General features: G+C 33.6%; 1 protein-coding gene across 2 annotated transcripts; it reads right to left on the bottom strand.

Moving 5' to 3' along the window:
* Positions 1 to 23,640: 23,640 nt before the first annotated feature.
* gltpa (glycolipid transfer protein a) lies at positions 23,641 to 27,425 on the bottom strand. 2 transcript variants are annotated; one of them, XM_041042723.1, is made up of 6 exons: positions 27,323 to 27,425; positions 27,000 to 27,129; positions 24,729 to 24,787; positions 24,506 to 24,639; positions 24,260 to 24,410; positions 23,641 to 24,127 (listed from the first exon to the last, which is right to left on the bottom strand). In XM_041042723.1, the coding sequence occupies exons 2-6, from the start codon at positions 27,100 to 27,102 to the stop codon at positions 23,945 to 23,947; spliced, it is 630 nt and encodes a 209-aa protein (XP_040898657.1). In that variant the 5' UTR covers positions 27,103 to 27,129; positions 27,323 to 27,425; the 3' UTR covers positions 23,641 to 23,944. The 2 variants fall into 2 exon arrangements, with proteins under 2 accessions (XP_040898657.1, XP_040898655.1); XM_041042721.1 differs by having other exon boundaries at positions 27,327 to 27,425.
* Between the last annotated feature and the right edge of the window lie 258 nt (positions 27,426 to 27,683).

Raw genomic sequence — 27,683 nt, 5'->3', positions numbered from 1 at the left:
TGACTTTTTTTGGCCGATTTTGACGCCTTACGGCTGTATGACGTTTTTTATGACATTTTGAGGTCAAAAAAATTGTTGACTTTTTTTGGCCGATTTTGACGCCTTACCATACTATGACGTTTTTTATGACATTTTGAGGTCAAAAAAAATTTTGACTTTTTTTGGCCGATTTTGACGCATTACCATACTATGACGTTTTTTAAGACATTTTGAGGTCAAAAAATTTTTTGACTTTTTTTGGCCGATTTTGACGCCTTACGGCTGTATGACGTTTTTTATGACATTTTGAGGTCAAAAAAAATTTTGACTTTTTTTGGCCGATTTTGACGCCTTACGGCTGTATGACGTTTTTTATGACATTTTGAGGTCAAAAAAATTGTTGACTTTTTTTGGCCGATTTTGACGCCTTACGGCTGTATGACGTTTTTTATGACATTTTGAGGTCAAAAAAATTGTTGACTTTTTTTGGCCGATTTTGACGCCTTACCATACTATGACGTTTTTTATGACATTTTGAGGTCAAAAAAAATTTTGACTTTTTTTGGCCGATTTTGACGCCTTACCATACTATGACGTTTTTTAAGACATTTTGAGGTCAAAAAAATTTTTGACTTTTCTTGGCCGATTTTGACGCCTTACGGCTGTATGACGTTTTTTATGACATTTTGAGGTCAAAAAAAATTTTGACTTTTTTTGGCCGATTTTGACGCCTTACTATACTATGACGTTTTTTATGACATTTTGAGGTCAAAAAAAATTTTGACTTTTTTTGGCGGAAAAAAACGCCTTACTATACTGCGACGTTTTTTTATGACATTTTGAGGTCAAAAAAAATTGTGACTTTTTTTGGCCGATTTTGACGTCTTACGGCTGTATGACGTTTTTTATGATATTTTGAGGTCAAAAAAAATTTTGACTTTTTTTGGCTGAAAAAAACGCCTTACTATACTACGACGTTTTTTATGACATTTTGAGGTCAAAAAAAATTTTGACTTTTTTTGGCCGATTTTGACGCCTTACCATACTATGACGTTTTTTAAGACATTTTGAGGTCAAAAAATTTTTTGACTTTTTTTGGCCGATTTTGACGCCTTACGGCTGTATGACGTTTTTTATGACATTTTGAGGTCAAAAAAAATTTTGACTTTTTTTGGCCGATTTTGACGCCTTACGGCTGTATGACGTTTTTTATGACATTTTGAGGTCAAAAAAATTGTTGACTTTTTTTGGCCGATTTTGACGCCTTACGGCTGTATGACGTTTTTTATGACATTTTGAGGTCAAAAAAATTGTTGACTTTTTTTGGCCGATTTTGACGCCTTACCATACTATGACGTTTTTTATGACATTTTGAGGTCAAAAAAAATTTTGACTTTTTTTGGCCGATTTTGACGCCTTACCATACTATGACGTTTTTTAAGACATTTTGAGGTCAAAAAATTTTTTGACTTTTTTTGGCCGATTTTGACGCCTTACGGCTGTATGACGTTTTTTATGACATTTTGAGGTCAAAAAAAATTTTGACTTTTTTTGGCCGATTTTGACGCCTTACGGCTGTATGACGTTTTTTATGACATTTTGAGGTCAAAAAAATTGTTGACTTTTTTTGGCCGATTTTGACGCCTTACCATACTATGACGTTTTTTATGACATTTTGAGGTCAAAAAAATTGTTGACTTTTTTTGGCCGATTTTGACGCCTTACCATACTATGACGTTTTTTATGACATTTTGAGGTCAAAAAAAATTTTGACTTTTTTTGGCCGATTTTGACGCCTTACCATACTATGACGTTTTTTAAGACATTTTGAGGTCAAAAAATTTTTTGACTTTTTTTGGCCGATTTTGACGCCTTACTATACGATGACGTTTTTTATGACATTTTGAGGTCAAAAAAATTGTTGACTTTTTTTGGCCGATTTTGACGCCTTACGGCTGTATGACGTTTTTTATGACATTTTGAGGTCAAAAAAATTGTTGACTTTTTTTGGCCGATTTTGACGCCTTACCATACTATGACGTTTTTTATGACATTTTGAGGTCAAAAAAAATTTTGACTTTTTTTGGCCGATTTTGACGCCTTACCATACTATGACGTTTTTTAAGACATTTTGAGGTCAAAAAATTTTTTGACTTTTTTTGGCCGATTTTGACGCCTTACTATACGATGACGTTTTTTATGACATTTTGAGGTCAAAAAAATTTTTGACTTTTTTTGGCCGATTTTGACGCCTTACTATACTATGACGTTTTTTATGACATTTTGAGGTCAAAAAAAATTTTGACTTTTTTTGGCGGAAAAAAACGCCTTACTATACTGCGACGTTTTTTATGACATTTTGAGGTCAAAAAAAATTGTGACTTTTTTTGGCCGATTTTGACGTCTTACGGCTGTATGACGTTTTTTATGATATTTTGAGGTCAAAAAAAATTTTGACTTTTTTTGGCTGAAAAAAACGCCTTACTATACTACGACGTTTTTTATGACATTTTGAGGTCAAAAAAAATTTTGACTTTTTTTGGCCGATTTTGACGCCTTACCATACTATGACGTTTTTTAAGACATTTTGAGGTCAAAAAATTTTTTGACTTTTTTTGGCCGATTTTGACGCCTTACGGCTGTATGACGTTTTTTATGACATTTTGAGGTCAAAAAAAATTTTGACTTTTTTTGGCCGATTTTGACGCCTTACGGCTGTATGACGTTTTTTATGACATTTTGAGGTCAAAAAAATTGTTGACTTTTTTTGGCCGATTTTGACGCCTTACGGCTGTATGACGTTTTTTATGACATTTTGAGGTCAAAAAAATTGTTGACTTTTTTTGGCCGATTTTGACGCCTTACCATACTATGACGTTTTTTATGACATTTTGAGGTCAAAAAAAATTTTGACTTTTTTTGGCCGATTTTGACGCCTTACCATACTATGACGTTTTTTAAGACATTTTGAGGTCAAAAAATTTTTTGACTTTTTTTGGCCGATTTTGACGCCTTACTATACGATGACGTTTTTTATGACATTTTGAGGTCAAAAAAATTGTTGACTTTTTTTGGCCGATTTTGACGCCTTACGGCTGTATGACGTTTTTTATGACATTTTGAGGTCAAAAAAATTGTTGACTTTTTTTGGCCGATTTTGACGCCTTACCATACTATGACGTTTTTTATGACATTTTGAGGTCAAAAAAAATTTTGACTTTTTTTGGCCGATTTTGACGCCTTACCATACTATGACGTTTTTTAAGACATTTTGAGGTCAAAAAAAATTTTGACTTTTTTTGGCCGATTTTGACGCCTTACTATACGATGACGTTTTTTATGACATTTTGAGGTCAAAAAAAATTTTGACTTTTTTTGGCCGATTTTGACGCCTTACTATACTATGACGTTTTTTATGACATTTTGAGGTCAAAAAAAATTTTGACTTTTTTTGGCGGAAAAAAAACGCCTTACTATACTGCGACGTTTTTTATGACATTTTGAGGTCAAAAAAAATTGTGACTTTTTTTGGCCGATTTTGACGTCTTACGGCTGTATGACGTTTTTTATGATATTTTGAGGTCAAAAAAAATTTTGACTTTTTTTGGCTGAAAAAAACGCCTTACTATACTACGACGTTTTTTATGACATTTTGAGGTCAAAAAAAATGTTGACTTTTTTTGGCCAATTTTGACGCCTTACTATACTATGACGTTTTTTATGACATTTTGAGGTCAAAAAAAATTTTGACTTTTTTTGGCCGATTTTGACGCCTTACCATACTACGACGTTTTTTATGACATTTTGAGGTCAAAAAAAATTTTGACTTTTTTTGGCCGATTTTCACGTCTTACGGCTGTATGACGTTTTTTATGACATTTTGAGGTCAAAAAATTTTTTGACTTTTTTTGGCCGGTTTTGACGCCTTACTATACTATGACGTTTTTTATGACATTTTGAGGTCAAAAAATTTTTTGACTTTTTTTGGCCGATCTTGACGCCTTACTATACTATTGGCGTTTTTTATGACATTTTGAGGTCAAAAAAAAATTTGACTTTTCTTGGTCGATTTTGACGTCTTACGGCTGTATGACGTTTTTTATGACATTTTGAGGTCAAAAAAAATTTTGACTTTTTTTGGCCGATTTTGACGCCTTACCATACTATGACGTTTTTTAAGACATTTTGAGGTCAAAAAAAATTTTGACTTTTCTTGGCCGATTTTGACGTCTTACGGCTGTATGACGTTTTTTATGACATTTTGAGGTCAAAAAAAATTTTGACTTTTTTTGGCCGATTTTGACGCCTTACGGCTGTATGACGTTTTTTATGACATTTTGAGGTCAAAAAAATTGTTGACTTTTTTTGGCCGATTTTGACGCCTTACGGCTGTATGACGTTTTTTATGACATTTTGAGGTCAAAAAAATTGTTGACTTTTTTTGGCCGATTTTGACGCCTTACCATACTATGACGTTTTTTATGACATTTTGAGGTCAAAAAAAATTTTGACTTTTTTTGGCGGAAAAAAAACGCCTTACTATACTACGACGTTTTTTATGACATTTTGAGGTCAAAAAAATTTTTGACTTTTTTTGGCCGATTTTCACGTCTTACGGCTGTATGACGTTTTTTATGACATTTTGAGGTCAAAAAATTTTTTGACTTTTTTTGGCCGGTTTTGACGCCTTACTATACGATGACGTTTTTTATGACATTTTGAGGTCAAAAAAAATTTTGACTTTTTTTGGCCGATTTTGACGCCTTACTATACTATGACGTTTTTTATGACATTTTGAGGTCAAAAAATTTTTTGACTTTTTTTGGCCGATCTTGACGCCTTACTATACTATTGGCGTTTTTAATGACATTTTGAGGTCAAAAAAAATTTTGACTTTTCTTGGTCGATTTTGACGTCTTACGGCTGTATGACGTTTTTTATGACATTTTGAGGTCAAAAAAAATTTTGACTTTTTTTGGCCGATTTTGACGCCTTACCATACTATGACGTTTTTTAAGACATTTTGAGGTCAAAAAATTTTTTGACTTTTTTTGGCCGATTTTGACGCCTTACGGCTGTATGACGTTTTTTATGACATTTTGAGGTCAAAAAAAATTTTGACTTTTTTTGGCCGATTTTGACGCCTTACGGCTGTATGACGTTTTTTATGACATTTTGAGGTCAAAAAAATTGTTGACTTTTTTTGGCCGATTTTGACGCCTTACTATACTATGACGTTTTTTATGACATTTTGAGGTCAAAAAATTTTTTGACTTTTTTTGGCCGATCTTGACGCCTTACTATACTATTGGCGTTTTTTATGACATTTTGAGGTCAAAAAAAATTTTGACTTTTCTTGGTCGATTTTGACGTCTTACGGCTGTATGACGTTTTTTATGACATTTTGAGGTCAAAAAAAATTTTGACTTTTTTTGGCCGATTTTGACGCCTTACCATACTATGACGTTTTTTAAGACATTTTGAGGTCAAAAAATTTTTTGACTTTTTTTGGCCGGTTTTGACGCCTTACCATACTATGACGTTTTTTATGACATTTTGAGGTCAAAAAAAATTTTGACTTTTTTTGGCCGATTTTGACGCCTTACTATACTATGGCGTTTTTTATGACATTTTGAGGTCAAAAAATTTTTTGACTTTTTTTGGCCGATCTTGACGCCTTACTATACTATTGGCGTTTTTTATGACATTTTGAGGTCAAAAAAAATTTTGACTTTTCTTGGTCGATTTTGACGTCTTACGGCTGTATGACGTTTTTTATGACATTTTGAGGTCAAAAAAAATTTTGACTTTTTTTGGCCGATTTTGACGCCTTACCATACTATGATGTTTTTTAAGACATTTTGAGGTCAAAAAATTTTTTGACTTTTTTTGGCCGATTTTGACGCCTTACGGCTGTATGACGTTTTTTATGACATTTTGAGGTCAAAAAAAATTTTGACTTTTTTTGGCCGATTTTGACGTCTTACGGCTGTATGACGTTTTTTATGACATTTTGAGGTCAAAAAATTTTTTGACTTTTTTTGGCCGATTTTGACGCCTTACTATACTACAACGTTTTTTATGACATTTTGAGGTCAAAAAAAATGTTGACTTTTTTTGGCCGATTTTGACGCCTTACTATACTATGACGTTTTTTATGACATTTTGAGGTCAAAAAAAATTTTGACTTTTTTTGGCCGATTTTGACGCCTTACTATACTATGACGTTTTTTATGACATTTTGAGGTCAAAAAATTTTTTGACTTTTTTTGGCCGATTTTGACGCCTTACTATACTATTGGCGTTTTTTATGACATTTTGAGGTCAAAAAATTTTTTGACTTTTTTTGGCCGATTTTGACGCCTTACTATACTATTGGCGTTTTTTATGACATTTTGAGGTCAAAAAAAATTGTGACTTTTTTTGACCGATTTTGACGCCTTACTATACTATGACGTTTTTTATGACATTTTGAGGTCAAAAAAATTTTGACTTTTTTTGGCCGATTTTGACGTCTTACGGCTGTATGACGTTTTTTTATGACATTTTGAGGTCAAAAAAAATTTTGACTTTTTTTGGCGGAAAAAAAACGCCTTACTATACTATGACGTTTTTTATGACATTTTGAGGTCAAAAAATTTTTTGACTTTTTTTGGCCGATTTTGACGCCTTACTATACTATGACGTTTTTTATGACATTTTGAGGTCAAAAAAATTTTTGACTTTTTTTGGCCGATTTTGACGCCTTACTATACTATGACGTTTTTTATGACATTTTGAGGTCAAAAAAAATTTTGACTTTTTTTGGCCGATTTTGACGTCTTACGGCTGTATGACGTTTTTTATGACATTTTGAGGTCAAAAAATTTTTTGACTTTTTTTGGCCGGTTTTGACGCCTTACTATACTATGACGTTTTTTATGACATTTTGAGGTCAAAAAAATTTTTGACTTTTTTTGGCCGATTTTGACGCCTTACTATACTATGACGTTTTTTATGACATTTTGAGGTCAAAAAAATTTTTGACTTTTCTTGGTCGATTTTGACGTCTTACGGCTGTATGACGTTTTTTATGACATTTTGAGGTCAAAAAAATTTTTGACTTTTTTTGGCCGATTTTGACGCCTTACCATACTATGACGTTTTTTAAGACATTTTGAGGTCAAAAAATTTTTTGACTTTTTTTGGCCGATTTTGACGCCTTACGGCTGTATGACGTTTTTTATGACATTTTGAGGTCAAAAAAAATTTTGACTTTTTTTGGCCGATTTTGACACCTTACGGCTGTATGACGTTTTTTATGACATTTTGAGGTCAAAAAAATTGTTGACTTTTTTTGGCCGATTTTGACGCCTTACGGCTGTATGACGTTTTTTATGACATTTTGAGGTCAAAAAATTTTTTGACTTTTTTTGGCCGATTTTGACGCCTTACTATACTATTGGCGTTTTTTATGACATTTTGAGGTCAAAAAAAATTTTGACTTTTTTTGGCCGATTTTGACGCCTTACTATACTATGACGTTTTTTATGACATTTTGAGGTCAAAAAATTTTTTGACTTTTTTTGGCCGATTTTGACGCCTTACTATACTATTGGCGTTTTTTATGACATTTTGAGGTCAAAAAAAATTGTGACTTTTTTTGGCCGATTTTGACGCCTTACTATACTATGACGTTTTTTATGACATTTTGAGGTCAAAAAAATTTTGACTTTTTTTGGCCGATTTTGACGTCTTACGGCTGTATGACGTTTTTTATGACATTTTGAGGTCAAAAAAAATTTTGACTTTTTTTGGCGGAAAAAAAACGCCTTACTATACTATGACGTTTTTTATGACATTTTGAGGTCAAAAAATTTTTTGACTTTTTTTGGCCGATTTTGACGCCTTACTATACTATGACGTTTTTTATGACATTTTGAGGTCAAAAAAATTTTTGACTTTTTTTGGCCGATTTTGACGCCTTACTATACTATGACGTTTTTTATGACATTTTGAGGTCAAAAAAATTTTTGACTTTTCTTGGTCGATTTTGACGTCTTACGGCTGTATGACGTTTTTTATGACATTTTGAGGTCAAAAAAATTTTTGACTTTTTTTGGCCGATTTTGACGCCTTACCATACTATGACGTTTTTTAAGACATTTTGAGGTCAAAAAATTTTTTGACTTTTTTTGGCCGATTTTGACGCCTTACGGCTGTATGACGTTTTTTATGACATTTTGAGGTCAAAAAAAATTTTGACTTTTTTTGGCCGATTTTGACACCTTACGGCTGTATGACGTTTTTTATGACATTTTGAGGTCAAAAAAATTTTGACTTTTTTTGGCCGATTTTGACGTCTTACGGCTGTATGACGTTTTTTATGACATTTTGAGGTCAAAAAAAATTTTGACTTTTTTTGGCGGAAAAAAACGCCTTACTATACTATGACGTTTTTTATGACATTTTGAGGTCAAAAAATTTTTTGACTTTTTTTGGCCGATTTTGACGCCTTACTATACTATGACGTTTTTTATGACATTTTGAGGTCAAAAAAATTTTTGACTTTTTTTGGCCGATTTTGACGCCTTACTATACTATGACGTTTTTTATGACATTTTGAGGTCAAAAAAATTTTTGACTTTTCTTGGTCGATTTTGACGTCTTACGGCTGTATGACGTTTTTTATGACATTTTGAGGTCAAAAAAATTTTTGACTTTTTTTGGCCGATTTTGACGCCTTACCATACTATGACGTTTTTTAAGACATTTTGAGGTCAAAAAATTTTTTGACTTTTTTTGGCCGATTTTGACGCCTTACGGCTGTATGACGTTTTTTATGACATTTTGAGGTCAAAAAAAATTTTGACTTTTTTTGGCCGATTTTGACACCTTACGGCTGTATGACGTTTTTTATGACATTTTGAGGTCAAAAAAATTTTGACTTTTTTTGGCCGATTTTGACGCCTTACTATACTATGACGTTTTTTATGACATTTTGAGGTCAAAAAAATTTTTGACTTTTTTTGGCCGATTTTGACGCCTTACTATACTATGACGTTTTTTATGACATTTTGAGGTTAAAAAACATTTTGACTTTTTTTGGCCGATTTTGACGCCTTACCATACTATGACGTTTTTTATGACATTTTGAGGTCAAAAAATTTTTTGACTTTTTTTGGCCGATTTTGACGCCTTACTATACTATGACGTTTTTTATGACATTTTGAGGTCAAAAAAATTTTTGACTTTTTTTGGCCGATTTTGACGCCTTACTATACTATGACGTTTTTTATGACATTTTGAGGTCAAAAAAATTTTTGACTTTTCTTGGTCGATTTTGACGTCTTACGGCTGTATGACGTTTTTTATGACATTTTGAGGTCAAAAAAATTTTTGACTTTTTTTGGCCGATTTTGACGCCTTACCATACTATGACGTTTTTTAAGACATTTTGAGGTCAAAAAATTTTTTGACTTTTTTTGGCCGATTTTGACGCCTTACGGCTGTATGACGTTTTTTATGACATTTTGAGGTCAAAAAAAATTTTGACTTTTTTTGGCCGATTTTGACACCTTACGGCTGTATGACGTTTTTTATGACATTTTGAGGTCAAAAAAATTTTGACTTTTTTTGGCCGATTTTGACGTCTTACGGCTGTATGACGTTTTTTATGACATTTTGAGGTCAAAAAAAATTTTGACTTTTTTTGGCGGAAAAAAACGCCTTACTATACTATGACGTTTTTTATGACATTTTGAGGTCAAAAAATTTTTTGACTTTTTTTGGCCGATTTTGACGCCTTACTATACTATGACGTTTTTTATGACATTTTGAGGTCAAAAAAATTTTTGACTTTTTTTGGCCGATTTTGACGCCTTACTATACTATGACGTTTTTTATGACATTTTGAGGTCAAAAAATTTTTTGACTTTTCTTGGTCGATTTTGACGTCTTACGGCTGTATGACGTTTTTTATGACATTTTGAGGTCAAAAAAATTTTTGACTTTTTTTGGCCGATTTTGACGCCTTACCATACTATGACGTTTTTTAAGACATTTTGAGGTCAAAAAATTTTTTGACTTTTTTTGGCCGATTTTGACGCCTTACGGCTGTATGACGTTTTTTATGACATTTTGAGGTCAAAAAAAATTTTGACTTTTTTTGGCCGATTTTGACACCTTACGGCTGTATGACGTTTTTTATGACATTTTGAGGTCAAAAAAATTGTTGACTTTTTTTGGCCGATTTTGACGCCTTACGGCTGTATGACGTTTTTTATGACATTTTGAGGTCAAAAAATTTTTTGACTTTTTTTGGCCGATTTTGACGCCTTACTATACTATTGGCGTTTTTTATGACATTTTGAGGTCAAAAAAAATTTTGACTTTTTTTGGCCGATTTTGACGCCTTACTATACTATGACGTTTTTTATGACATTTTGAGGTCAAAAAATTTTTTGACTTTTTTTGGCCGATTTTGACGCCTTACTATACTATTGGCGTTTTTTATGACATTTTGAGGTCAAAAAAAATTGTGACTTTTTTTGGCCGATTTTGACGCCTTACTATACTATGACGTTTTTTATGACATTTTGAGGTCAAAAAAATTTTGACTTTTTTTGGCCGATTTTGACGTCTTACGGCTGTATGACGTTTTTTATGACATTTTGAGGTCAAAAAAAATTTTGACTTTTTTTGGCGGAAAAAAACGCCTTACTATACTATGACGTTTTTTATGACATTTTGAGGTCAAAAAATTTTTTGACTTTTTTTGGCCGATTTTGACGCCTTACTATACTATGACGTTTTTTATGACATTTTGAGGTCAAAAAAATTTTTGACTTTTTTTGGCCGATTTTGACGCCTTACTATACTATGACGTTTTTTATGACATTTTGAGGTCAAAAAAATTTTTGACTTTTCTTGGTCGATTTTGACGTCTTACGGCTGTATGACGTTTTTTATGACATTTTGAGGTCAAAAAAATTTTTGACTTTTTTTGGCCGATTTTGACGCCTTACCATACTATGACGTTTTTTAAGACATTTTGAGGTCAAAAAATTTTTTGACTTTTTTTGGCCGATTTTGACGCCTTACGGCTGTATGACGTTTTTTATGACATTTTGAGGTCAAAAAAAATTTTGACTTTTTTTGGCCGATTTTGACACCTTACGGCTGTATGACGTTTTTTATGACATTTTGAGGTCAAAAAAATTTTGACTTTTTTTGGCCGATTTTGACGTCTTACGGCTGTATGACGTTTTTTATGACATTTTGAGGTCAAAAAAAATTTTGACTTTTTTTGGCGGAAAAAAACGCCTTACTATACTATGACGTTTTTTATGACATTTTGAGGTCAAAAAATTTTTTGACTTTTTTTGGCCGATTTTGACGCCTTACTATACTATGACGTTTTTTATGACATTTTGAGGTCAAAAAAATTTTTGACTTTTTTTGGCCGATTTTGACGCCTTACTATACTATGACGTTTTTTATGACATTTTGAGGTCAAAAAAATTTTTGACTTTTCTTGGTCGATTTTGACGTCTTACGGCTGTATGACGTTTTTTATGACATTTTGAGGTCAAAAAAATTTTTGACTTTTTTTGGCCGATTTTGACGCCTTACCATACTATGACGTTTTTTAAGACATTTTGAGGTCAAAAAATTTTTTGACTTTTTTTGGCCGATTTTGACGCCTTACGGCTGTATGACGTTTTTTATGACATTTTGAGGTCAAAAAAAATTTTGACTTTTTTTGGCCGATTTTGACACCTTACGGCTGTATGACGTTTTTTATGACATTTTGAGGTCAAAAAAATTTTGACTTTTTTTGGCCGATTTTGACGCCTTACTATACTATGACGTTTTTTATGACATTTTGAGGTCAAAAAAATTTTTGACTTTTTTTGGCCGATTTTGACGCCTTACTATACTATGACGTTTTTTATGACATTTTGAGGTTAAAAAACATTTTGACTTTTTTTGGCCGATTTTGACGCCTTACCATACTATGACGTTTTTTATGACATTTTGAGGTCAAAAAATTTTTTGACTTTTTTTGGCCGATTTTGACGCCTTACTATACTATGACGTTTTTTATGACATTTTGAGGTCAAAAAAATTTTTGACTTTTTTTGGCCGATTTTGACGCCTTACTATACTATGACGTTTTTTATGACATTTTGAGGTCAAAAAAATTTTTGACTTTTCTTGGTCGATTTTGACGTCTTACGGCTGTATGACGTTTTTTATGACATTTTGAGGTCAAAAAAATTTTTGACTTTTTTTGGCCGATTTTGACGCCTTACCATACTATGACGTTTTTTAAGACATTTTGAGGTCAAAAAATTTTTTGACTTTTTTTGGCCGATTTTGACGCCTTACGGCTGTATGACGTTTTTTATGACATTTTGAGGTCAAAAAAAATTTTGACTTTTTTTGGCCGATTTTGACACCTTACGGCTGTATGACGTTTTTTATGACATTTTGAGGTCAAAAAAATTTTGACTTTTTTTGGCCGATTTTGACGTCTTACGGCTGTATGACGTTTTTTATGACATTTTGAGGTCAAAAAAAATTTTGACTTTTTTTGGCGGAAAAAAACGCCTTACTATACTATGACGTTTTTTATGACATTTTGAGGTCAAAAAATTTTTTGACTTTTTTTGGCCGATTTTGACGCCTTACTATACTATGACGTTTTTTATGACATTTTGAGGTCAAAAAAATTTTTGACTTTTTTTGGCCGATTTTGACGCCTTACTATACTATGACGTTTTTTATGACATTTTGAGGTCAAAAAAATTTTTGACTTTTCTTGGTCGATTTTGACGTCTTACGGCTGTATGACGTTTTTTATGACATTTTGAGGTCAAAAAAATTTTTGACTTTTTTTGGCCGATTTTGACGCCTTACCATACTATGACGTTTTTTAAGACATTTTGAGGTCAAAAAATTTTTTGACTTTTTTTGGCCGATTTTGACGCCTTACGGCTGTATGACGTTTTTTATGACATTTTGAGGTCAAAAAAAATTTTGACTTTTTTTGGCCGATTTTGACACCTTACGGCTGTATGACGTTTTTTATGACATTTTGAGGTCAAAAAAATTTTGACTTTTTTTGGCCGATTTTGACGCCTTACTATACTATGACGTTTTTTATGACATTTTGAGGTCAAAAAAATTTTTGACTTTTTTTGGCCGATTTTGACGCCTTACTATACTATGACGTTTTTTATGACATTTTGAGGTTAAAAAACATTTTGACTTTTTTTGGCCGATTTTGACGCCTTACCATACTATGACGTTTTTTATGACATTTTGAGGTCAAAAAATTTTTTGACTTTTTTTGGCCGATTTTGACGCCTTACGGCTGTATGACGTTTTTTATGACATTTTGAGGTCAAAAAATTTTTTGACTTTTTTTGGCCGATTTTGACGCCTTACGGCTGTATGACGTTTTTTATGACATTTTGAGGTCAAAAAAATTGTTGACTTTTTTTGGCCGATTTTGACGCCTTACTATACTATGACGTTTTTTATGACATTTTGAGGTCAAAAAAAAATTTGACTTTTCTTGGCCGATTTTGACGTCTTACGGCTGTATGACGTTTTTTATGACATTTTGAGGTCAAAAAGAATTTTGACTTTTTTTGGCCGATTTTGACGCCTTACCATACTATGACGTTTTTTATGACATTTTGAGGTCAAAAAAATTTTTGACTTTTTTTGGCTGATTTTGACGCCTTACTATACTATGACGTTTTTTATGACATTTTGAGGTCAAAAAAAATTTTGACTTTTTTTGGCCGATTTTCACGTCTTACGGCTGTATGACGTTTTTTATGACATTTTGAGGTCAAAAAAAAATTTGACTTTTTTTGGCCGATTTTGACGTCTTACGGCTGTATGACGTTTTTTATGACATTTTGAGGTCCAAAAAAATTTTGACTTTTTTTGGCCGATTTTGACGCCTTACTATACTATGACGTTTTTTATGACATTTTGAGGTCAAAAAAATTTTTGACTTTTTTTGGCCGATTTTGACGCCTTACTATACTATGACGTTTTTTATGACATTTTGAGGTTAAAAAACATTTTGACTTTTTTTGGCCGATTTTGACGCCTTACCATACTATGACGTTTTTTATGACATTTTGAGGTCAAAAAATTTTTTGACTTTTTTTGGCCGATTTTGACGCCTTACGGCTGTATGACGTTTTTTATGACATTTTGAGGTCAAAAAATTTTTTGACTTTTTTTGGCCGATTTTGACGCCTTACGGCTGTATGACGTTTTTTATGACATTTTGAGGTCAAAAAAATTGTTGACTTTTTTTGGCCGATTTTGACGCCTTACTATACTATGACGTTTTTTATGACATTTTGAGGTCAAAAAAAAATTTGACTTTTCTTGGCCGATTTTGACGTCTTACGGCTGTATGACGTTTTTTATGACATTTTGAGGTCAAAAAGAATTTTGACTTTTTTTGGCCGATTTTGACGCCTTACCATACTATGACGTTTTTTATGACATTTTGAGGTCAAAAAAATTTTTGACTTTTTTTGGCTGATTTTGACGCCTTACTATACTATGACGTTTTTTATGACATTTTGAGGTCAAAAAAAATTTTGACTTTTTTTGGCCGATTTTCACGTCTTACGGCTGTATGACGTTTTTTATGACATTTTGAGGTCAAAAAAAAATTTGACTTTTTTTGGCCGATTTTGACGTCTTACGGCTGTATGACGTTTTTTATGACATTTTGAGGTCCAAAAAAATTTTGACTTTTTTTGGCCGATTTTGACGCCTTACTATACTATGACGTTTTTTATGACATTTTGAGGTCAAAAAAAAATTTGACTTTTCTTGGCCGATTTTGACGTCATACGGCTGTATGACGTTTTTTATGACATTTTGAGGTCAAAAAAAATTTTGACTTTTTTTGGCCGATTTTGACGCCTTACTATACTATAACGTTTTTTATGACATTTTGAGGTCAAAAAAAGTTTTGACTTTTTTTGGCCGATTTTGACGCCTTACTATACTATTGGCGTTTTTTATGACATTTTGAGGTCAAAAAAATTTTTTGACTTTTTTTGGCCGAAAAAAAACGCCTTACTATACTATGACGTTTTTTATGACATTTTGAGGTCAAAAAAAATGTTGACTTTTTTTGGCCGATTTTGACGCCTTACGGCTGTATGACGTTTTTTATGACATTTTGAGGTCAAAAAAAATTTTGACTTTTCTTGGTCGATTTTGACGACTTACGGCTGTATGACGTTTTTTATGACATTTTGAGGTCAAAAAAAATTTTGACTTTTTTTGGCCGATTTTGACGCCTTACTATACTATGACGTTTTTTTTGACATTTTGAGGCCCAAAAAAATTTTGACTTTTTTTGGCCGATTTTGACGCCTTACTATACTATGACGTTTTTCATGACATTTTGAGGTCAAAAAAAAATTTGACTTTTCTTGGCCGATTTTAACGTCTTACGGCTATATGACGTTTTTTATGACATTTTGAGGTCAAAAAAATTTTGACTTTTTTTGGCCAATTTTGACGCCTTACTATACTATGACGTTTTTTATGACATTTTGAGGTCAAAAAAATTTTTGACTTTTTTTGGCTGATTTTGACGCCTTACTATACTATGACGTTTTTTATGACATTTTGAGGTCAAAAAAAATTTTGACTTTTTTTGGCCGATTTTGACGTCTTACGGCTGTATGACGTTTTTTATGACATTTTGAGGTCAAAAAAAAATTTGACTTTTTTTGGCCGATTTTGACGTCTTACGGCTGTATGACGTTTTTTATGACATTTTGAGGTCAAAAAAAAATTTGACTTTTTTTGGCCGATTTTGACGTCTTACGGCTGTATGACGTTTTTTATGACATTTTGAGGTCAAAAAAAATTTTGACTTTTTTTGGCCGATTTTGACGCCTTACTATACTAGAACGTTTTTTATGACATTTTGAGGTCAAAAAAAGTTTTGACTTTTTTTGGCCGATTTTGACGCCTTACTATACTATTGGCGTTTTTTATGACATTTTGAGGTCAAAAAAATTTTTTGACTTTTTTTGGCCGAAAAAAAACGCCTTACTATACTATGACGTTTTTTATGACATTTTGAGGTCAAAAAAAAATGTTGACTTTTTTTGGCCGATTTTGACGCCTTACGGCTGTATGACGTTTTTTATGACATTTTGAGGTCAAAAAAAATTTTGACTTTTTTTGGCCGGTTTTGACGCCTTACTATACTATGACGTTTTTTATGACATTTTGAGGTCAAAAAAAATTTTGACTTTTTTTGGCCGATTTTGACGTCTTACGGCTGTATGACGTTTTTTATGACATTTTGAGGTCAAAAAAAATTTTGACTTTTTTTGGCCGATTTTGACGCCTTACTATACTATGACGTTTTTTATGACATTTTGAGGTCAAAAAAAATTTTGACTTTTTTTGGCCGATTTTGACGCCTTACTATACTATGACGTTTTTTATGACATTTTGAGGTCAAAAAAAATTTTGACTTTTCTTGGCCGATTTTGACGTCTTACGGCTGTATGACGTTTTTTATGACATTTTGAGGTCAAAAAAATTTTGACTTTTTTTGGCCGATTTTGACGCCTTACTATACTATGACGTTTTTTATGACATTTTGAGGTCAAAAAAAATTTTGACTTTTTTTGGCCGATTTTGACGCCTTACTATACTATGACGTTTTTTATGACATTTTGAGGTCAAAAAAAATTTTGACTTTTCTTGGCCGATTTTGACGTCTTACGGCTGTATGACGTTTTTTATGACATTTTGAGGTCAAAAAAATTGTTGACTTTTTTTGGCCGATCTTGACGCCTTACTATACTATGACGTTTTTTATGACATTTTGAGGTTAAAAAACATTTTGACTTTTTTTGGCCGATTTTGACGCCTTACCATACTATGACGTTTTTTATGACATTTTGAGGTCAAAAAAATTGTTGACTTTTTTTGGCCGATTTTGACGCCTTACTATACTATGACGTTTTTTATGACATTTTGAGGTCAAAAAAAAATTTGACTTTTCTTGGCCGATTTTGACGCCTTACGGCTGTATGACGTTTTTTATGACATTTTGAGGTCAAAAAATTTTTTGACTTTTTTTGGCCGATTTTGACGCCTTACTATACTACGACGTTTTTTATGACATTTTGAGGTCAAAAAAAATTTTGACTTTTTTTGGCCGATTTTCACGTCTTACGGCTGTATGACGTTTTTTATGACATTTTGAGGTCAAAAAATTTTTTGACTTTTTTTGGCCGATTTTGACGTCTTACGGCTGTATGACGTTTTTTATGACATTTTGAGGTCAAAAAAAATTTTGACTTTTCTTGGCCGATTTTGACGTCTTACGGCTGTATGACTTTTTTATGACATGTTGAGGTCAAAAAATTTTTTGACTTTTTTTGGCCGATTTTGACGCCTTACTATACTATGACGTTTTTTATGACATTTTGAGGTCAAAAAAATTTTTGACTTTTTTTGGCCGATTTTGACGCCTTACTATACTATGACGTTTTTTATGACATTTTGAGGTTAAAAAACATTTTGACTTTTTTTGGCCGATTTTGACGCCTTACTATACTATGACGTTTTTTATGACATTTTGAGGTCAAAAAAATTTTTGACTTTTCTTGGCCGATTTTGACGTCTTACGGCTGTATGACGTTTTTTATGACATTTTGAGGTCAAAAAAATTGTTGACTTTTTTTGGCCGATCTTGACGCCTTACTATACTATGACGTTTTTTATGACATTTTGAGGTTAAAAAACATTTTGACTTTTTTTGGCCGATTTTGACGCCTTACCATACTATGACGTTTTTTATGACATTTTGAGGTCAAAAAATTTTTTGACTTTTTTTGGCCGATTTTGACGCCTTACGGCTGTATGACGTTTTTTATGACATTTTGAGGTCAAAAAATTTTTTGACTTTTTTTGGCCGATTTTGACGCCTTACGGCTGTATGACGTTTTTTATGACATTTTGAGGTCAAAAAAATTGTTGACTTTTTTTGGCCGATTTTGACGCCTTACTATACTATGACGTTTTTTATGACATTTTGAGGTCAAAAAAAAATTTGACTTTTCTTGGCCGATTTTGACGTCTTACGGCTGTATGACGTTTTTTATGACATTTTGAGGTCAAAAAGAATTTTGACTTTTTTTGGCCGATTTTGACGCCTTACCATACTATGACGTTTTTTATGACATTTTGAGGTCAAAAAAAATTTTGACTTTTTTTGGCCGATTTTGACGCCTTACGGCTGTATGACGTTTTTTATGACATTTTGAGGTCAAAAAATTTTTTGACTTTTTTTGGCCGATTTTGACGCCTTACTATACTACGACGTTTTTTATGACATTTTGAGGTCAAAAAAAATTTTGACTTTTTTTGGCCGATTTTCACGTCTTACGGCTGTATGACGTTTTTTATGACATTTTGAGGTCAAAAAATTTTTTGACTTTTTTTGGCCGATTTTGACGTCTTACGGCTGTATGACGTTTTTTATGACATTTTGAGGTCAAAAAAAATTTTGACTTTTCTTGGCCGATTTTGACGTCTAACGGCTGTATGACGTTTTTTATGACATTTTGAGGTCAAAAAAATTTTTGACTTTTTTTGGCCGATTTTGACGTCTTACGGCTGTATGACGTTTTTTATGACATTTTGAGGTCAAAAAATTTTTTGACTTTTTTTGGCCGATTTTGACGCCTTACGGCTGTATGACGTTTTTTATGACATTTTGAGGTCAAAAAATATTTTGACTTTTCTTGGCCGATTTTGACGTCTAACGGCTGTATGACGTTTTTTATGACATTTTGAGGTCAAAAAAAATTTTGACTTTTTTTGGCCGATTTTGACGCCTTACTATACTATGACGTTTTTTATGACATTTTGAGGTCAAAAAATTTTTTGACTTTTTTTGGCCGAAAAAAACGCCTTACTATACTACGACGTTTTTTTATGACATTTTGAGGTCAAAAAAATTTTGACTTTTTTTGGCCAATTTTGACGCCTTACTATACTATGACGTTTTTTATGACATTTTGAGGTCAAAAAAATTTTTGACTTTTTTTGGCTGATTTTGACGCCTTACTATACTATGACGTTTTTTATGACATTTTGAGGTCAAAAAAAATTTTGAATTTTTTTGGCCGATTTTCACGTCTTACGGCTGTATGACGTTTTTTATGACATTTTGAGGTCAAAAAAAAATTTGACTTTTTTTGGCCGATTTTGACGTCTTACGGCTGTATGACGTTTTTTATGACATTTTGAGGTCCAAAAAAATTTTGACTTTTTTTGGCCGATTTTGACGCCTTACTATACTATAACGTTTTTTATGACATTTTGAGGTCAAAAAAAGTTTTGACTTTTTTTGGCCGATTTTGACGCCTTACTATACTATTGGCGTTTTTTATGACATTTTGAGGTCAAAAAAATTTTTGACTTTTTTTGGCCGAAAAAAAACGCCTTACTATACTATGACGTTTTTTATGACATTTTGAGGTCAAAAAAAATGTTGACTTTTTTTGGCCGATTTTGACGCCTTACGGCTGTATGACGTTTTTTATGACATTTTGAGGTCAAAAAAAATTTTGACTTTTCTTGGTCGATTTTGACGACTTACGGCTGTATGACGTTTTTTATGACATTTTGAGGTCAAAAAAAATTTTGACTTTTTTTGGCCGATTTTGACGCCTTACTATACTATGACGTTTTTTTTGACATTTTGAGGCCCAAAAAAATTTTGACTTTTTTTGGCCGATTTTGACGCCTTACTATACTATGACGTTTTTCATGACATTTTGAGGTCAAAAAAAAATTTGACTTTTCTTGGCCGATTTTAACGTCTTACGGCTATATGACGTTTTTTATGACATTTTGAGGTCAAAAAAAATTTTGACTTTTTTTGGCCGATTTTGACGCCTTACTATACTATGACGTTTTTTATGACATTTTGAGGTCAAAAAAATTTTTGACTTTTCTTGGCCGATTTTGACGTCTTACGGCTGTATGACGTTTTTTATGACATTTTGAGGTCAAAAAAAATTTTGACTTTTTTTGGCCGATTTTGACGCCTTACTATACTATTGGCGTTTTTTATGACATTTTGAGGTCAAAAAAAATTGTGACTTTTTTTGGCCGATTTTGACGCCTTACTATACTATGACGTTTTTTATGACATTTTGAGGTCAAAAAAATTTTGACTTTTTTTGGCCGATTTTGACGTCTTACGGCTGTATGACGTTTTTTATGACATTTTGAGGTCAAAAAATTTTTTGACTTTTTTTGGCCGGTTTTGACGCCTTACTATACTATGACGTTTTTTATGACATTTTGAGGTCAAAAAAAATTTTGACTTTTTTTGGCCGATTTTGACGTCTTACGGCTGTATGACGTTTTTTATGACATTTTGAGGTCAAAAAAAATTTTGACTTTTTTTGGCCGATTTTGACGCCTTACTATACTATGACGTTTTTTATGACATTTTGAGGTCAAAAAAAATTTTGACTTTTCTTGGCCGATTTTGACGTCTTACGGCTGTATGACGTTTTTTATGACATTTTGAGGTCAAAAAAATTTTGACTTTTTTTGGCCGATTTTGACGCCTTACTATACTATGACGTTTTTTATGACATTTTGAGGTCAAAAAAAATTTTGACTTTTTTTGGCCGATTTTGACGCCTTACTATACTATGACGTTTTTTATGACATTTTGAGGTCAAAAAAAATTTTGACTTTTCTTGGCCGATTTTGACGTCTTACGGCTGTATGACGTTTTTTATGACATTTTGAGGTCAAAAAAATTTTGACTTTTTTTGGCCGATTTTGACGCCTTACTATACTATGACGTTTTTTATGACATTTTGAGGTCAAAAAAATTTTTGACTTTTTTTGGCCGATTTTGACGCCTTACTATACTATGACGTTTTTTATGACATTTTGAGGTCAAAAAAAATTTTGACTTTTCTTGGCCGATTTTGACGTCTTACGGCTGTATGACGTTTTTTATGACATTTTGAGGTCAAAAAAATTTTGACTTTTTTTGGCCGATTTTGACGCCTTACTATACTATGACGTTTTTTATGACATTTTGAGGTCAAAAAAATTTTTGACTTTTTTTGGCCGATTTTGACGCCTTACTATACTTTGACGTTTTTTATGACATTTTGAGGTTAAAAAAAAATTTTGACTTTTTTTGGCTGATTTTGACATCTTACGGCCATATGACATTTTTTATGACATTTTGAGGTCTTACAAAAATTTGACTTTTTTTGGCATGTTTTGACGCCTTACGGCCGTATAACATTTTGAGGTCTTACTAAAACATGACTTTTTTTGGCATATTTTGACATCTTAGTATACTATGAGATATTTCATTACATTCTGAGGTAATTTTTCATTACATCACATTTTGAGGTCTTACTTCTGATCAATAGAGACCAAAAACAAAAAAATGTGTACCAGGCTTTAAATTTGGTTTTTTTAGGCTATAAAGTTGGCTATTTTAACATGGGGGACAAAGGAGACCTGCTCACTTCTGGAGCCAGCCCCCAGCGGCAGCTGAGAAACGCGATAGCGGAAGTGATCCTTGCTAACAAAAAACGGAATGATTTGAGATCATTGCTTTGAACGAGGAATGTGACCCTTAACTAAGAAAACAAGAGATGGAGGAGGCATTTGCCAGTGTTTTATTACTTGGCTCTACCTGGCATGTACTGTGATAGTTGCACAAATACATAAAAGCCTGTAGACATATGTATTTTCACATTCCACTCTGTGCCACCTGCGCCTGCGAGGACATGCTGCTGCGGTACACTGATACTGTGAAGTGAAGTACTGCTATAAATAAATCTCTGGAAAGAGGGTGTGGTGAGCCCTCCAAAGAGAACATGAAGAGCCATGATCAAAGAAAAGTAAGTTTCCCTATTCACTGTTTAAACACTCAATTGCAAGTAAAAGTCAGAAGTGTTATCAGCGAAATGTACTTAAAGTCTGAAAAGTAAAAACTTTAAGTACATTAGGAAAATAAATTATAGCGGAGTAAAAGTACCATCTTTTCCTCTGAATGTAGTAGAGTAGAAATATAAAGTGGCAACAAATAAATACACTGAAATAAAGCATACATACCTCAAAACTGTTCTTAAGTATAGAACTGGAGTAAACGTACTTATTTTCTCCCACCACTGCTGATTGTCTATTCTGATCCTGTAGAGAAGCAAAAATACTTCAAGAAAGAAACTGAAGGAGACAAAAAAAAAAGAATATCACATGATTGTTGCACATATTTTTATTGCAAATTATGGTTTATATAAGTTGAAAATACAAGATTTGTTATTTCGTACTGTACACACACTGCAACATAATTTCACCCACAGGAGACATCAGGCAAGCATTTCAGGGCAGGCACTCAGAACAGTATAGACTCACCAGAGGCCATCAGCATAACCCACATCCAAGCTTTTTGTCCATATATATAACATCTGACATCTAGTTTTGCCAGTCATCTGAAATTTCCCATCTATCTAACAGTCCTGCAGAAGGCAAAACCATTGTAATGCAACACTTAATGTTCCCTTGACAATTAGGTTTAAAGAGAATACACATTTAGTTTTATGTAAACACCTGAGAGCAGAGTGGACTGAAAAAACACTTTAGTCATTGCTTTGGAAAAACAGTAAAGATATGCAAGTCCTGCATAGCAAAGACACATAATAGAGGCAGATTGGATCCTCAGTAATCAGTAAAACATTTTGTTCTTAACTGGCCTGCCTGCCTTTAAACAAGGTGATGTGTATAAAAATAGACACGATTAAAGGCAGAAAAGCTGAAATGGTCACTTAATGAAATGATCCATACATACAGCTTAAGGCACATACATAGTTGTGTGATATTAAAAGCCATTTACAACAGTGTACATACATCTTCAGAGAATTGTGTGGGTTTTTTAAAAAAATCTATCCAACATGTGGTGAGGGGAAGTCAAACACTATAAGTCATGAAACTGGTTAAACTGGATCTGTTTTGTATAACATGTAGTGAAGGTAATAAATAACTTAGGACAATGTAGTAACTTAGATGCAGATTTGTTAATTAATAAGCAAAAACTCCAGTCAAATCCCCAGAAGTCATGGACAGCTGTATATTACAGCATTTCCTGGATAAGATGAAACATATGGCTTCTTCTCTCAAACACTACTTAAAAGTGCTACAGCTATCCCATCATACTAGTCAAATGAAATGCATTAGGGAAATAAACACTTTAAATTCTTAAGTAATTTTCAGATTTTAACACTAAAGATTCAATTTTACAACTTAATGTTTCTCCAATATGTATATAGCATTAAAAATGTTAAAAGTAAAACAATATCACTGTAAGGTACCAATTACTAAAACAAAGACTATATTTCTGCATTATGTTTTGATAGCTGTGTGGCTCATTAAATCTGCCACTTCATTTGTTCACTTAATGCTGTTGTTACAGTCCTGTTGCTGGTTTAAAAACATTTGCTGAGTAAGTAGCACTTTGATTCTTGGTAGAACTTTCTCATATTTATCTGGCAGTTATTTTAAAGATAACATATTTGCACTATAAAAGGGACATGAAGCTTCAAATGGAAAATAAAGAAATATAGCGTTTAAAGCTGTATTTCAGATGCTTTGGAAAATTTTGCTCCAAAATAAAAAACAACAGTGAGGAAAAGGCATACAGAGAAAACCAGAGCAGGCAAACACATGGTTAAAAGTGATAAAACATTTGATGTATAATTACAAGTATTATAAATACACTTTCAAGGTGAGCTGTCAGGTGACCTGAAGGGAGCCAAGTCAAGATGTAGACTGCACAAGTGTGGACTGCATAATGTAAATGACTTTGTAAACTAAGCGGATCACCGGAGGAAAGAGGAACATCCAGCAGTCACACGGTGTAGTCAAGGTCAGCATTCATCTTATTGTACAGCTCATAAATAGCATCAACAGTGGCAGAGAAGTTGATGAGGAATTTTCTGATTTTCTCCAAGCATTCCTCTTCCTTGACGTCCCGACCCTTGGACAGGGCCTTCAGGAAGTCTGACTTATATGGAGCAGCAAAAAGAGCTGCCTAAAAGCAAACAAAAATGCCAGATTTATACATCACTATACACATTTTTCAACAAATTACACAGACCAAGCCATGAGATATGAGGCTCTCTAAGATACGAATCTCTTTTACAATAAACATCAGGCAGCTCACCTTGAAGAGCTGTTGCACAAACCAGCCGTGGTACTTCTTCAGGGCTATTTCATATGCTTTGGTGACATTGACTCGAATGAGGTTTGGGTTGTTGTCATCTTTCTCACCATCCACCAGGCTCTGAAGAAAGACTTGGATAAATCGTAGGCCCCTGTTGAAAAAGAAGATATGCACATTGATTATGGATACAGAGCTTGCCAACAATTAAAAAAACACACACACTCACAAATATAAAGTTTCTCAAACCTTTTCAGCCACATGAGAGCCAATGTCGCTCCAACTTTGGGCCATTGTGCTCCATGCATTTCCTTCTCTGCCTCCAAAATCTGCTGGAGTGTCTTGAACCGTCCAGGGTTGGTGTCAAAAACGGCCTTGATTTTCTAGTTAAAGTTAGATCAATACATTTCAAGGTACTGATGAGCCGAGTGACATGTTAAACTAAGTCCCATTGAAGAATAATCATACTTACTGTGATGTTCCCAGATATGTCAGCTTTAATCGGTGCAAAAATAGTGGAGCCAAGGCAGTCTAAAGAGAAACACAGCGTGTGACTGAGAAGTGAAAGAGTGGCTAAAAAGAAGAGTAAAAACCAACATATAACACAAGTAAAGAAAAACTATTATTGTTTTGAGAATACTAGCATTCTTTGGAGCTTCTAACAATCACCAGCCTAAATGAACAAACTCAGATACTAACAAACAAACAAACTAACAAAGTACCTGTCAAAACTTGACCTGAGTGCAGATACGTGTGTATACTTGGCTTTTTGTTAGATATGATCAGAAAAGTTTAGATTTCTGTTATTGATTTGCAACCAAGAAAAATGTCAAATGCTGAAACTTGTTATAGCGGCATAATTTATTACACCACTGAAAAGCATTTTTTCAGATTTCTTTGGTGGGTCCGTCTTTAAAAACCTTCGTTGCACACACGCTCGTCAAAATTCCAATGCTTCAGCAAATGCAGAATACATAACATACAGGCTACATTCAGGGGGTATGTTTATAAAATGATGAGCAAGACATGCAGTGGTGCAGTTACGAACTTGGTGTCATTTAATTCTGTGCAATATATTTATGATGTAGTGTAGCTGTAAAGTAAAGTGCTAGACCAAGCAGACACAGAATCTACATGTAATGTTGTCAAACTCTGTCTGAAGAAATGTTTTACCAACTTTTTAATTTACATAAAGCAAACTTATATAAGATATATTGGGAACACTTGGCTCGAGCAGTTGAAACACTCACAGCCAACAACAAAACTCAGATAAAACCAAAGTACCTTATTAGGCCTCATTAGGTTAAACACATCATCACAGTATTATTATTAGGTGTCTTTTAATTAGGCAGTCAGTGGATCGGAGTATTTGGTGACACGACTGTGAACAATGAGACATCTCGAGTCCCCGACCACACACGACTCCTGGTTGAACCACTTACACAGCAGACAGCTTTCAGGCCCTGAGCTGTCATGTCATGCCCAAGTCCGCTCTGTTGTGCTGATGTGAGGCCTCGCTACAACACTGATGGCAACATATCTTGTTTCGGACATATCCTCATCTTCTGTGGTTCTTTCTATATTTTCCATTCTATTCACAGAATAAAGATTTCTGTTATGCATACGGTGCTTCTGGAAGCTGCACACAATTAAACAAACTAAAGCTAAAATATACCCCAACAAGAATAAGCCCTTGAATAATTTTGTATTAACAAAAAGCATCATTTGTTCAGCTCTTGGCTGGTGAAGCTGTTAATTATTCTGGGTAATTAGACCTCCTCTCAGGTTGAAGTTGGACAGAGCCACAGTGGGAGTTTGCCGAAGTTGCTAAACTACATAGACTGTAAATAATCATAAAAATATAAGTTGTGCTGTTGTGACAGGTGCAACAAAAACCTGTGTGGATGTACTATGAGAGTGCAGGACTGTAATGGCTTGTAGGAAAGTTGGCCAAGAAATTTCTAGGTCAGGAAAAACAATAGTGACAAGGAGGAAAGAGCTTAATATCGACATCAGACTTGGTTCCTCTCAAGGGTTTCACATGGCAAATTCAATAGAGGACCTTTGGCATATTAATACAGAATGAAGTCACACAAAGATGCCCTGGTACACCATGCCGCTGGTGAATGGGCAAAGGGAACACAACACCGTACTAATCAATTTTCACAACTTAAAATCCAGGCCAGTGGATTAAATTATGCATGCTAAAGGATTGTGGACAGCTTGATGGAGAGAAATACGATCCAAAAAACAGAGAAAAGATTATCATTTGGAAAGAACAAGATCGTTTCGCCAGGCTTGACAGAAGTGTTGTGACAGATTTACCCCTCAACAGGTTTTGTGTTTATTAGTCAAAGCTGAACAAATCCCACATGAAAAATTTACAATGGTGGAATAAAAGGGCCACTTTAGTGGGCTACTTTGAAAATAAAATCTTGCCTTTTTAGTGCCTATTCTGCCATTTTAACAGTCAGCAGCACTTGAATTATACAGCTCTATAAATCTACATGCTAACTAATTATCCAGTTGTCAGTGCCATCAATCTGGCCCATACCATAAGCCTGTGACAACTCAATCATTATAATAAGCCGAGTAGAAATAAATTTGTGTACAGAGGAGCACAGTTTCTCTGCAGGCAGTGTCATCGGAGAGTAAGTTTTTTGCATTTATCTCGACATAACTTCATATCCAGAAATGTCACCACATGGTCTCTAATGTGTCACACTGTGGAAACTTCACTTACCAAAGAATGGTGGAAGGTATGACACAGCCTCCAGAAATGGTCTTGTTTCCACCTGTCTGTCAGCTGGCAGCTGTCTGAACTGGTGCTCCATTAGCAGAGCCATCTCTTTAGTCGGGACACACTCTTGCCTCTGAAATGATAGCAACAGGCTGTCAACTCTCCACTGCAGATTTACTGTGACACCAGGAGAAACTGTGTGTGTGTGTGTGTGTGTGTGTGTGTGTGTGTGTGTGTGTGTGTGTGTGTGTGTGTGTGTCTGACACACGCGCGCGCACACACACCATCTCTCTCTCTCTCTCTCTCTGACACACACACACACACACCTACATTGAACCCAGGTGATGGTGGAATATCCAACCGTTGGCTCATGTGATCGACTTCTTACTGACAGATCCGGGTCTTCGCCACCTACCGGGTAAACGGGCCGATAAACGGCGCTAAGACGAAGAAACACAAGAACAGCACCTGATGTGCTCCAATCAGCTGACACCAATCCTCCGCGTTCAATCACACACGCTGCGTTACTGCCAACTAATGGAGTTATGTGGAATGTCTCAAACTGCGCAGTCACACTAGGTTGGTGGTGGCCTGGTAATCAGACTGAATTGTCTTAAGTCTATGTATTATTTATTTATTAAATATATTTAATTCATGCTCATCAAATTGTTGAACAAATGTAGGTCG

Source organism: Toxotes jaculatrix, chromosome 7 (genome assembly GCF_017976425.1).
Source record: "Toxotes jaculatrix isolate fToxJac2 chromosome 7, fToxJac2.pri, whole genome shotgun sequence".
Classification (NCBI taxonomy): Eukaryota; Metazoa; Chordata; class Actinopteri; family Toxotidae; genus Toxotes; species Toxotes jaculatrix.
The sequence above is the reverse complement of the archived record's forward strand: the minus strand, read 5'-3'. Positions and strand labels throughout refer to the sequence as shown.